Source organism: Trichechus manatus, unplaced genomic scaffold (assembly GCF_000243295.1).
Source record: "Trichechus manatus latirostris isolate Lorelei unplaced genomic scaffold, TriManLat1.0 scaffold00015, whole genome shotgun sequence".
NCBI classification, from domain to species: domain Eukaryota; kingdom Metazoa; phylum Chordata; class Mammalia; order Sirenia; family Trichechidae; genus Trichechus; species Trichechus manatus.
The window spans coordinates 9,547,815-9,561,327 of record NW_004443951.1 but is presented as its reverse complement, the minus strand read 5'-3'; the positions used below and the strand labels follow the sequence as shown (position 1 = coordinate 9,561,327).

The 13,513-nt window shown below is 40.7% G+C and overlaps 1 protein-coding gene across 1 annotated transcript in view; it reads right to left on the bottom strand.

Moving 5' to 3' along the window:
- Positions 1–13,513, bottom strand: part of ATPAF1 (ATP synthase mitochondrial F1 complex assembly factor 1) — a 41,061-nt gene that overhangs the window by 17,587 nt on the left and 9,961 nt on the right. Inside the window, exons 5-6 of the mRNA XM_004371777.2 lie at positions 6,476–6,526; positions 5,270–5,317 (exon numbers count right to left, since the gene is read on the bottom strand). Coding sequence (XP_004371834.1) covers positions 5,270–5,317; positions 6,476–6,526 — 99 coding nt within the window. The remainder of the gene's footprint in view (positions 1–5,269; positions 5,318–6,475; positions 6,527–13,513) is intronic.

The following is a 13,513-nucleotide window of genomic DNA, read 5'->3' as shown; positions in this document are numbered from 1 at the left end:
CAGCACTCTCCTCATTTCCACCTTGGCTTCCCTGTTTCCATCCCTTCAGTTTTCCTGCCCCTCTTTGCTTTCTCATCTTTGCTTTTGGGCAAATGTTGCTCATTTGGTCTCATATAGTTGATTGTTTTAAGGAGCACAATCCTCAAGGGTGTTACTGTTTATTTTATAGGCCAGTCTGTTATTTGGCTGAAAGGTGACCTCTGGGAGTGGCTTCAGTTCCAGGTTAAAAGGGTGTCTTCGGGCAACAGTCTTGGGGGTTCCTCTAGTCTCTGCAAGTCCAGTAAATCTGGTCCTTTTTATGAATTTGAGTTTTGTTCTACATTTGTCTCCCATTCTAACTGGGACTGTCTAATGTGTCCCTGGTCAGAGTGGTCAGTAGTGGTAGCTGGGCACCATCTAGTTCTGGTTTCAGGCTAGAGGAGACTGTGGTTCGTGTGGGCCATTAGTCTTTTGGACTAATGGCTTCAGTCTTTGGTTTCCTTCACTCTCCTTTCTCTGAATGGGACAAGATGGGAATAGACCAACAGCGGGGAGGAGAGGGCAGGAGAGGAAAGCATCAGGGCAGGGGACATGCTTCAGGTTGTCAGTAACCCTGATGATCCAACCCAAATACTTCTTGCTGTATCCTAACCTCATTCCCTGCCCCCCTTTTTAAATTGTGCATTTTGGCAAAAGTTTACAGAGCAAATTAGATTCCCATTCGATAGTCTGTACATAAAACATGTCCTTGGTTTCATTCCCCACAATGTGTCAGCACTCTCCCCATTTCCACCCTGGGTTCCCCGTTTCCTTTCGTCCTGATTTTCTACCCCTTCCTGCCTTCTCATCTTTGCTTTTGGGCAAATATTGCCCTTTTGATCTTGTATAATTGATTGCTTCTAAGGGGCATGTTCCTCTCGGGTGTTACTGTTTATTTTATGGGCTTGTCTATTGTTTGGCTGGAAGGTGGTCTCTGGGAATGGCTTCCGTTCCAGTAAAGAAGGGTGTCTTAGGGCCATAGCCCTGGGGGTTCCTCCACTCTCTGTCAGACCAGTAAGTCAGGTCTTTTGTGAATTTGACTTTTTCTTCTACATTTTTCTCCCTCTCTGTCCAGGACACTCTGTTGTGATGCCAGTCAGAACAATCAGTGGTGGTAGCCAGACACCATCTAGTTCTTCTGGTCTTGGAGTCGTATAGGCTGTGGTTCACATAGTCCATTAGTCCTCTGGACGAATTGCTCCCTTGAGTCCTTGGTTTTCTTCACTCTTCTTTCTCTGAATGGGACAAGACCACTAGTTGTATCTTAGATGGCTGCTCGTAAGCTTTTAAAGACCCCAGACACTACTTGTCCCATCAGGATGTAGAACATGATCTTTATGCATTACGTTATACCAATTGACCTAGATGTCCCCTGAGACTATGGTCCTTAGCCTTCAAACCCAGTAACTCAGTCCCACAAGGCATTTGGATATGTCAAAGAAGTTTCCACAGCTGTACACAGGCTCCATTTTTAATATTATAAGATGAGATAACCTCAGTGCCTATCTAATAACTGACACCTTGCTAGGGGAAAAAATTTTTTTTAGAACTTTACTGAGGTATACTTGAAGTACAATAAATTGCACATACTAAAAGTGTACAATTTGATACGTTTTGACATGTATACTGTGAAACCATCACTGCTGCTGTTGTTATGTGCCGTTGAGTTGGTTCCAACTCATAGCGACCCTACTCACAACAGAACAAAACACTGCTCGGTACTGCGCCATCCTGACTACATCAACATAAGAAACATAGCTATCCTCTCCAAAAGTTTTCTTGTACCCCTTTGTAATTCATCCTTCCCTCCCACCAGCCCTCCCCAGGCAACTACTGATTTGCTTTCTATCACCATAAATCAGTCTGTATTTTCTAGAATTTTGTATAAATGGAACCACAGAATATATACTATTTTTAGGTCTGGTTTCTCTCACTCAGCATAATTATTTTGTAATTCATTCATGTTGTTGCCTTATCAATAGTTCATTCCTTTTTTATTGCTGAATATCATTCCATTGTATATGTGTGTGTGTGTATATGTGTGTGTATGCACATACACCACAATTTCTTTACACTGACATTTGGACTGTTTCCAGTATTTGGTTATTACAAATAAAGCTGCTATAAACATTTGCATACAAGTGGTTTTATGGACATATGTTTTCATTTGTCTTAGGAAAATACCTAAGATGAAATGGCTAGGGAGTATGGTAGGTATATACTTAACTTTTAAAGAAAATGACAAACTGTTTTCTAAACCAATCATACCATTTTACGTTGTTACCAGCAGTGCTGGAGACTTTCAGTTGCTCCACATCCTCAGCAACACTCAGTATGGCTAGTCTTTTTAATTTTAGCCAATATAGTGGCAGTGTACCCCACTGCTGTTGAGTCGACTCATTGTGACCCTAAAGGACAGAGTAGAACTTCTCTGTAGGGTTTCTAAGGCTGTAAATCTAAAGGGAAGCAGACTGCCTCATCTCTCTCCTGTGGAGTGGCTGCTGGGTTTGAACGGCTGACCTTTCAGTTAGCAGCTGAGCGCTTAACCACTGCGCTACCAGGGCTCCTTAGTAGCAGTGTAGGAATATCTTAAGGAGCCCTGGTGTCACAAAGGTTAAGCACTCAGCTGCTAACCAAAAGGTTGGCAGTTTGAACCCACCCAGCAATTCGGCAGGAGAAAGACCTGGAGATGTGTTCCCGTAAAGATTATAGCCTAGAAAACCCTATGGGGCAGTTCTACTCTGTCCCATGGGGTTGCTATGAGTTGAAATCGACTTGACAGACTCTAACAACAACAGGGGTATCTTAGTGTGGTTTTAATTTGTATTTCCCTTATAACTAATGATGTTGACTATCTTTTCATGTGCTCATCTGCCATCCTACTTCTTTGGTGAAATGTCTGTTTAAATATTTTGCCCATTTTTAAACTAAGCTATCTGTCTCATTATTGAGGTATAAGAGTTCTTTGTGTAATTCTAGCTATAAGTCCTTTGTCAGTAAGTTTTGCAAATATTTTCTTCAGTCTGTGGCTTGTCTTTTTATTTGTATAACAATGTCTTTTGAAAAGCAGAAATCTTTTAATTTTGTTGAAGTCCAACCTTTTTTCTTTTATAGTATGCGCTTTTTGTGATGTATTTAAGAAACCTCTGCAAAACCCAAGATCACAAAGGTTTCCTCTTTTGTTTCTTCTAGAAGTTACATTCAGGTCTATGATCTATTTTGACTTAATTTTTGTACAGGCTGTCCCCAACTTCACAATGTACTCGAGTTACACCAAACAGCACTTAATACCATCTTTTTTTTTTTTGGGTACATCTTATTGGTAATATGTACTACATACAATGTTGTGGCATATAATTTGCTGTTATCATTCTCAGATGTTCACTTGCAGATGTTCAGTTTTATGATTTACTGTGCAAAACAAGGCCGTATAGCAGAGGAAAGAAATCATGAAGAAAGAAATAACGAGGAAGAGGAAGGAAACAAGTTGTCAAAAAAATTTACAGTGAGAAGATTAGCTAAAGTTTTTTCTAAACTAAATCAGGGGCTTCAGTTGCTTGAAAACATGGACCCAAACACTGATTGTTTTACTAAAGCTGACAGGCAGATTTGGGAAATGGTGAGATGTTACTGCAAAATATATGAAGAAAAAAAGAAAAGGACCACACAGACAACTGTTACTAATTTTCAGACTAGAAATGCCATCCGCACTCCCAGGGATAACCCAGATGATCCAGAGCCTTCCACAAGTGGAGTTATTACCACAACTGACAAAATGCCAACTTGTCCAACTCTTCTTCATTGTCGGAATTTTTATGATTTATGTATTTATGCATTAAAATTTACTTGTAAGCTTATATGTAATGTTTCCAACCCCTAAAGACAAATAAAGATCAGATTTATAAAGATAATGATAATAAAAGGCAATAATAATGAAAACTAAAAATAAAACAAAAACAGGTATTTGACTTACATCAGAACCAACTTAGGACAAAGTAGTTGGACCGGAACCCCACTGTAAGTCGGGGACTACCTGTATACAGTGTGGGTAAGAGTAAAAAACCAGTTGCTGTCGAGTTGATTTTGACTCATGATGATCTCGTGTGTCAGAGTAGAACTGTCCTCCATAGGGTTTTCAGTGACTGATTTTTTGGAAGTAGATCACCAGGCATTTCTTCTGAAATACCTCTGGGTAAACTTGAAATGTAACAGAACGCATTAATCATTTGCACCACCCAGGGACTCTGAGGTAAGAGTAGAGATTTATTTATTTTTTTTGGCATATGGATATTCAATTGTTTTAGCACCATATGTTGAAAAGATTACCTTTTCCTCATTTAATTACCCTGGCACCTTATCAGAAAACAACTACCACATATATGTTGATCTATATCTGGATTCTCTACTCTGTTCTATTGATCTATGTGTCTATCTTTAGGCTAATACCACATTATCTTCATTACTGTGGCTTTATAATAAGTCTTGAGATCAGATAATGTAAGTCTTCTAGGTTTGTTCTTTTTCAAAATTGTTTTGGCTATTTTAGGTCCTTTGAGTTTCCAAATAAATTTCTAGCATCAGTCACTCAATTCCTAAAAAACTAACAAAAGAAAGTCTATGGGGATTTTGATTTTGATTGTATTTAAGCTAGAGATCAACTTGGGGAGGACTACTAACATCTTAACAGTACTGAATCTTCGAATTCATGAACACTGTACATCTCTCCACTTATTTAGGTTTTATTTTCTCTCAGCCACATTTGGAAATTTTTTGAGAACCCTAGACATCATACTGACACCACATCAGCTGGTCCACCTATTCCCTTTCCTTTAGGCCTTCTGGTAGCTCATTATCCCAGCAACAACCTCATAATTGCTTTTAGGCACACATACCAGGATTGTATGGCCAACACTGCAAATGAAACTGCCAGTAAACAGGAACTTCAAGGATAGAAAGTTTAAGGTCTCAGGTACGTTCCAATATGCATTTGCACTGACAGATTAAGATCCAGATCGGAAAGGGCTGAGATGTGGCACAGAGTTAAATAGCCAGAGATGTACTGGGTCAAACCCGTATGATTTCATGAGGCTGAAAGTCTCACTGATCAGTATAATTGACATGTGAGCATCTTTGTCAAATAAACAGAGCACTATAACATGTAAGATAGCATGGAGCACAATGGGATTGGTTAGGAAACACCCTTGTTTGACAGCATTGATAAGTAATCCTAATATGGTCACTGGACACTTACTGTTGGACAGGACTGAGCCCGGTTCCAGATCAAATCAAACTTCTCTTCCTGTAGGTTGGAAAAGAATAAAATTAACTTACAAACAAAAAAACCCCAAAAGGTCACAACTACATTTAAATTCATCAAGACCGAATTCCAGAACTAAAATACATCTAAAACCATCTCTTAAATTCCATAATTTATGAATCCCTCTTATGAGAGAGAGGAAAAACCAGATATACACTTTGCCATTCAGTGTCAGAATTATGTGTGAAGAGTGGATGCTCCATATGCTCCAAACTCTCCAGGGGATTCTGACAAGTGTCAGTGACATCAGGTCAGTAAGCCAGGCCTGAGAAGGCCTGCTCAAATACTGAGTCAGTATCAGAGATCTAAAACATCATGAAAAGAGCAACCCCTTTTGGCTGTTGAACTCATGAAGGGCAAAGGTATGTATGTGTAAGAGGGAGAAAAAGACATAACAATATCCTACAACAACCAAAGAGCCTGGCTTTACTCTTTCATTTATAACGTTTCCTCCTTAATCTTAAACTTACACATGTAAGCCTAGTATATATTTGTGTGCTTGATATAAACATAACTTAAGCTACTTCTTCAGGGAAGAAGATGATCTAGCTGACAACACAATACTTCAAACGCTGTCTTATGGTGGAGGTCAGCAGAGGGACACCAAACCAGAGAAAGGCAGCAGCACTCCTTTCCAGTCACAGATCTCAATGGTCAAGCAGTGGCCAGTGACTATTTCTAAGATAGTAATTTCAGAAAGAGAAAAACCAAGAAAATGCCACTTGCTCAGGGAAAATGCCAGAAAAGCGTAGGAGGAGGCTCCAAGTCAGCTCAGGCATAGGTCACTTACATACTAGAAGGGAAGAAAGCTATGCTAGAGGCCCTATCTTTTGGAAAACACCAAAAAGAAGTAAAAGGCATTTGGAAATTGCTTGGCAACATGAACTTACACTATGGTCCCTTGTCGGAGACTTGACTCAAAGAGACATTTCCAAACCAGAAAGAGGGAAAACAAGAGCCATAAATACACCATATGGAGCTTCCAATCTTTGGTGCTCAGGGCATAATAAAAACCCTCAGAGCTGTAATATACAAGTTCTCAAGAGGAAATAAACATAGGAAAAGTAAAGGCAACTGCCTAAGGTTACAGCAGTGACCTTCCTATTATAACACTTTCATTTTCCCCTCCAAACTACTTACAGGAATAACTGCGTAGACTGTATCTTTTGCTGCAAAATACTGCTGCCAAATCTGTACAAAAAAAAGAGAGGATGTCTGTGACATGTGGGTAATCTTTTCAACCTGCACCAAGAAATGGTGACAGCTTTTATTTCTCAAAGCAATATGCTACTTGATAACAGGGAGGAAAAATCCAACATAATACTTTCATTACCAGTGTATGATTACAAAAAAGATTTAATACCATCCACTCTTCTACATGATTAAACTGTGACTCTTAATAACAAATTCCTGTCAGAGAATCTGATTCTAATACCTTGTTAATCACTCTGCTCAAGATGTGCTTTGTGTATGACAGACAATCTATTTTATTTTTGTATCTTGTCTCTTCCCTCCCCAAACTCACACCTCCCCACCCAGTTGTGGACCTTTCCAGAGACCAGGACAGCAAACATTCAGAGCCCACGGTCTGGAGTCAGCTGGACCTGGGTGCAAATCCCAGTTCCAATCATTTACTGGTCATGCTACCTTGGGCAAATTATCAAAATCCTCTAAATAACACCAGAAAAATGGCAATAATAACCTTACAGGATTATTGTGAGGACTAACTAAAATTTTGCAGATTTGTGCTTAGCACAGTACTTGGCACAGAGTAAACACTACAATTAAATGGGAGCTTTTATTAGCTAGCACTGCCTTCTTATAGACAGCTCTTAAAATCCTATTTCTGGAAAGTCTTCCTTATGAAAAAGTAGTAGACTCTGCTGGATTAGAAGTCCTACCTCAGGATGGCATCAAAGAATGGGGAAGGCATAGCTGATCTTCATTATGCAAATAACAAAAGGTAGGGAATACACCCACTCCTCAATTATTGACATGGTTAGGTTCCAAAGACCAGGTTGTTCTTCAAAAATCAACATTATGTGAAAATGGAGGATGACTACATCAGATCACAAAAATCTAAGATGACTACATCATTACATAACTGCTGAAGAACATCATTACATACCTGCTAAACTACTGAAAATCATGGCCCAGCCAAGTTGACACATAACCATAACCATCACAGCCAGCATCATTCTCACCTCGCACCTCTGCATTTGTTACTGCCCGGGGTACATTGTTAATGGGCAAAATAGTCAGATAGTAGATTTTTTAGTATTGTCGTAAATGTAAAATGTCAGAAAATGAGATAGTTGATAAGTGAGGAGTGGGTGTATTCCCAAACTATCATTCATCATTCAGCAAACATTTTTCTGAGCACTTTTTGGGTTACAAGGCATACAACATAGAGACCCTGCTTACAGGGGGACTGCTAACCAGTGAGGGAGATACAGCCATATGTAAATGACTTTATTATGAAGCAGCATATCCTAGGCATTTTATGAGAGGTATAAAGTACAAAAGCAGTTCACAGGATAACTTATGACTGAAATGATCAAGGGAGACTACATGGAGGAAGAGGTATATAGGTTCAGTCCTAGAGGACAGGAAGCATTTTGGGAGTCAAAGATGGGGTTAGGAAGACTTTTCAGTCAGAGACAGTAACACGTGCAAAGGCACGGAGGACAATAAAACTAATGGTAGTAAAAAACATGAACACAGCACGCATATGATATGATGCTAAGTGATAAAAAGCAAGACACAACATCGCATATATATGCTATATACACTATGAAAGAAAAAATATTCTGAAAAAGACATACTAGAAATATATAAAAATAGTAACCGATTTTGTTAGGGTGGTAAGACTATGGACATTTTCTTCCTTTTCTCTATTTCCTAATTTTAAAAATAATTTCATTATATAACTTCTATGATAAAACCTCATTAAAAAACTAAGGCAAAGAAGCAGAAACATATAAAATATAGTAAGGAAATCATGAGTTTTTGGATTTAATCTGAGACTAGAAAATGTACTGGAAAAGAGTAGGATGGGGCCAGAAATGTAGATGGAAGCTGGATCATGGAGGCCCTGAGAACCAGGTTAAGGAGTTCCGACTTTAGTTAGAGTCGCTGGAGTTTTTAAGCAGGGTGTAGCATGGTAAGAGTTATTTGGCGGCTTTCTGCACAACAGACTAAGAGGTGAGAGATTACAGCCAGGGATACCAGTTGGGAGATTTTTGCAGAATCACTATGATGATGGCCACTACCATCACCCTCATCAATGGCTATGATGATAAGCAACAGTAAGGATTTATTGAACACTTACTACATTCTGAGAAGCTGGACTACATGAAGAAGAAAGGGGCATCAGGATTGGAGGAAGACTCATTAACAACCTGCCATATACAGATGACACAACCTTGCTTGCTGAAAGTGAAGAGGACTTGAAACACTTCCTGATGAAGATCAAAGACCACAGCCTTCAGTATGGATTACACCTCAACATAAAGAAAACAAAAATCCTCACAACTGGACCAATAAGCAACATCATGATAAATGGAGAAAAGATTGAAGTTGTCAAGGATTTCATTTTACTTTGATCCACAATCAACACCCATGGAAGCAACAGTCAAGAAATCAAAAGATGCACTGCACTGGGCAAATCTGCTGCAAAAGACTTTTTTTTAAAGTGTTAAAAAAGCAAAGATGTCACTTTAAGGACTAAGGTGTGCCTGACCCAAGCCATGGTGTTTTATTTTTTCCATACAAAAATTTATACATACATTGTTATGTGACTCTAACTGCTCTCCCACTATGGTGACAGCACACTCCTCCTTTCCACCCCTGATTCCCCATGTCCATTCAACCAGCTCCTAACCCTCTCTGCCTTCCCATCTCACCTCCAGACAAAAACTGCCCTTTGGTCTCTTGTATCTACTTGAGCTAAGAGGCACACTCCTCACGAGCATCACTTTATGTCCCACAGTCCAGTCCAATCCCTGTCTGAAGAGTTGGCCTCAGAAATTCTTTTACTTCTGGGCTGATAGAGCATCCAGGTGCCATGCTTTCTGGCGTTCCTCCAGTCTCAGTCAGACCATTAAGTCTGGTCTTCTTACTAGAATTTGAGTTCTGTACCCCACCTTTCTCCTGCTCCATCCAGGACTCTCTGTTGTGTTCCCTGTCGGGGCGGTTATTGGTGTTGGCCAGGCACCATCTAGTTCTTCTGGTCTCAGGCTGATGAAGTCTCTGGTTTATGTGGCCCTTTCTGTCTCTTGGGCTAATACTTCCCTTGTGTCTTTGGTGTTCTTCATTCTCCTTTATTCTCCTTAGATGGCCGCCAAGCCATGGTGTTTTCAATTGCCTCATATGCATGTGAAAGCTGGACAATGAATAAGGAAGACCAAAGATGAACCAATGCCTTTGAATTACGGTGTTGGTGAAGAACACTGAATATACCATGGGCTGCCAGATGAACAAACAAATCTGTCTTGGAAGAAGTAAACTTAGCCAGAATGCTCATTACAAGCAAGGATGGCGAGACTTCATCTCACATACTTTGGATATGTTATCAAGCGGGACCTGTCCTTGGAGAAAGACATCATGCTTGGTAGAGCAGAATGTCAGTGAAAAAGAGAAAGACCCTCAATGAGATGGACTGACACAGAGGCTGCAACAACGGGCTCAAGCATAACGATTGTGAGGATGGTGCAGGACCAGGCAGTGTTTCATTCTATTGTACACAGGGTTGCTATGAGTTAGAATCGCCTCAATGGCACATAACAACAACAACAACGTCCAGGTACTATGTTAATCAATTTATGTGGATTATTAAATCTTATCTTCTACACCCCTATAAACTTGGTATTAATATCTCCCCATGCTAGATAAGGAAACAGAAGCTTAGAGATATTAAATTATTTGCCCAAGGATACAAAAGTAGTAAGGAATGATGCCAGGACTCAAACTCGTATCTGTTTCCAAAGTCTTTGTACCACTACACTATTTTGAACCTTTCCCCACCCTCCATCCTAGTAATAGAAAGAAGTTAAAACCTAGCTACAAACTGACCCCTTAATCATCTCATAATACATATCTCATTACTGGGAAAACAAGTGAAAACATCTGTCCTAAAACCATAAAATTCAGTCAAAAAGGACCTCAGAAATCATTTGGTCAGACAGATGGTAAGACAAAAAATGATACCATACAGTGCTTGAAAACCTCTAGACTGAGAAGCTAGCTATTTCCCACATACTCCAAAAGCTAATTTTTCCACCTGGGCCATCAATTTCATCCTTTCATTTCTTCATAGATTTTGTACCATCAACTATCATTCCTATCTCTTCTTACAGCTGCTCCTTCATCAGTGCCTTCTCCATATATCCAAATTTCTCTACTACTTAAAAATCCCTCTCTCGATTCTGACCCTCCTTGAATTTTATTTCCCTTCTTCCCCCCATCCATCAAATACTACACTTTTAAAAACAGTTTACACCCATTTGAGCAACCCACGAAAATCTCACCTTTACCCCTTCCCCTGTCCTCCCAAAACACTGACTTATAGCAACCTTATGTACAACAGAACAAAACAGTGCCTGGTCCTGTATCATCCTCGTGATCACCAGCATGTTCGAATCCATCATTTCAGCTATTGTGTCAATCCATCTCACTGAAGGTCTCCTTTGCACTCACTAGGACTGTACTTCAACAAAAATGGTATCTTCCTCTAGCAATTGATCCCTCTTGATGATGTGTCCAAAGCAAGCAAATCGAACAATATTCTGTTGTGATCCATAAGGTTTATATTGGTTAATTTTGGGAAGAAAGTTGCCAGGCCTTTCTTCCTAGTCTTAGTTTGAAACTTCTGCTGAAACCTGTCCACCAAGGGTGACCCTACTGATAGCATAGCTTCCAGCATCGCAGCAACACACAAGCCACCACAGTACAACAAACTGACAGACAGGTGGTGGCCCCATGCAAAAAGGGTGGTGTGGTGGGGGCGTCTGACCTCTAAATTCAAAAGGGGTAAGGAGAATCAAGCTCAACAGCCCAAGGCTAATTCCTGTGAAGCAGAGGTCAGACGTATCTCCTCTCTCCAAACGTTTTAGCAATTCTGACACCAGCTGTCCCTCCCATGGCGCTCTCTACTTCTCTGCTGGATTCGATAATTTATTGCAATGGCCACAAAGAACTCACAGACAATACTCACCTTTATGGGTTTTATTCGGGAAGTAACAAGTTACAATTCAGGATAAGAAATGACTCATGATACAGTTCTTCGATTAGGATAGTTTCTTTTCAGCCGTGCCTGCAAGCAGGCCTCTCTCTGGCCCTCGGCCCCACCTCTGTCCTACTTGAGCAAGTGTTACAAAGCTCTTTACCTCTGCCTGGGGGGCACCTCACTCTGCCAGCAAGCCTCAGCCTGAAGGTGCTCAGCTCTCTCTCTCTGTGGGTCAGCAAGCCTAGCTCCTCCAACAAGTACTCAGAGACACCCCACTCGATCAGGGAGCCTCCTGCCTGAAGGTGTTCACTCTCTCATTCCATGGGTCAGTACACCCACTATAACCACCTTACTCTGTGGGCCAGGAAGCTCACTGTACCATCTCACACCAGTCTCCTAGTTCTGCTGCCGCCATTTCTCTGCCACTACTTCTTGCCACCTTGTGCCGTCTCCATTGTTACAGCGCTCTCTGTTTCCTGGGTCTAGGAGGTTCTTGGCGTAGGGACCTCAGGTCTAAAGGATGCATTCCACTTCCATCTCTTATTCTTGGTGGTAGTCAGGTACCCCTTTCTGCCTCTGGGATGGTTCATTTTAAGCCTAGTGGGATGGCAAAACTGACCAATCCCCTCGTTAGGGTTCCATATACCTTATTTGCATGGTTCCACTCCCACAAGGGTGCCATGCACCTTATTTGCATTATTAGCAAGGTGTCCAATCCCCATGGTGGGTCACAGCACCTTATTTGCATAGTTCCACTCAATCACTTGATGGGAGTTACAAAACCATGGCAAGAAAGGCCATATAAAAGCAATCCATTGCACCACACCCCATAACATACCCTGTGGTCATTTAATAGACCTCACCCTGCTTAGCCTCTGCACAACATCTCATAGCATCAACCACTCCCTTGATTTCCATGACTCTATTCTGGTTAATGCACTTGACTGCTAACTGAAAAGTTGGAAGTTCGAGTCCACCCACAGATGCCTCGAAAGAAATGTGTGGTGATCTACTTCTAAAAAATCAGTTACTGAAAACCCTATGGAGCATAGTTCTACTTTGACACACGTGGGGTTGCCAGGAGCTGAAATCGACTTGACAGCAACCGGTTTAACTCTTCTTTGACCTTTGTAAGTATTCCTTCTCAGATTCTTTCACTAACTCTTTTTCCTTTTCTCATAGTTGTTGATGTTTCCAGGTTCCATCCTCAGTAGTCTATCATTTTTATTTTCTTACTGTCTCCCATGACTCCAACTACCATCTACATGACAAGGACTCCAGAAGTCATTCATTAATTTGAAAGCCATTTACTGAACATATATTACCTTATATGTCAGACAGAGAGTACAAAGACATAAAAGACACCATCTCTACTCCTGAAAAGCTCATGGTCCAGCGCATGGTTAGGCAACAGAGAATTATAATGCAACACACCCAGAGCCCAGGATGCTCTGAGGGCAAAGAAGAGGCATTTAACCTAGGCTAGAAAATGAGTGCCAGAAAGGACACTTGACTTCTATCCTGAAAAATGATCAGACATTAGCCAGGTGAACAGGAGGCTGGGAAGATGAATAGGTAGGATAGGCGATAAGAGATAAGTTCTAAGAAGCGAATGATAGTATTAGCAAAGACCCAGGTCAGGGAAGCTATCATAGTCAAGGTGACACCTGAGTGAGCTGATGCTGAAGACTGGGTCACCCTCCTTTAGAGTTGCTGTGCTTTTTCAACAATGATTTGAAAATGTGGGGCCCCAAGTAAAGACACCAATCAAGGTGCAGGCTAACAGAGCACAGAAGGACTATTATCTTCTAGAGCCTGGGCAAACCACTCTATTAATGCTCTATAAAACCACTCTACAAGGTTGCTTAGCTCTTTTTTTTAAGCATGTCAAAACACTATCTTGTCACTTTAAGGACAGCATATTCTGCTTATTTTGATTTAATTTGTGATAT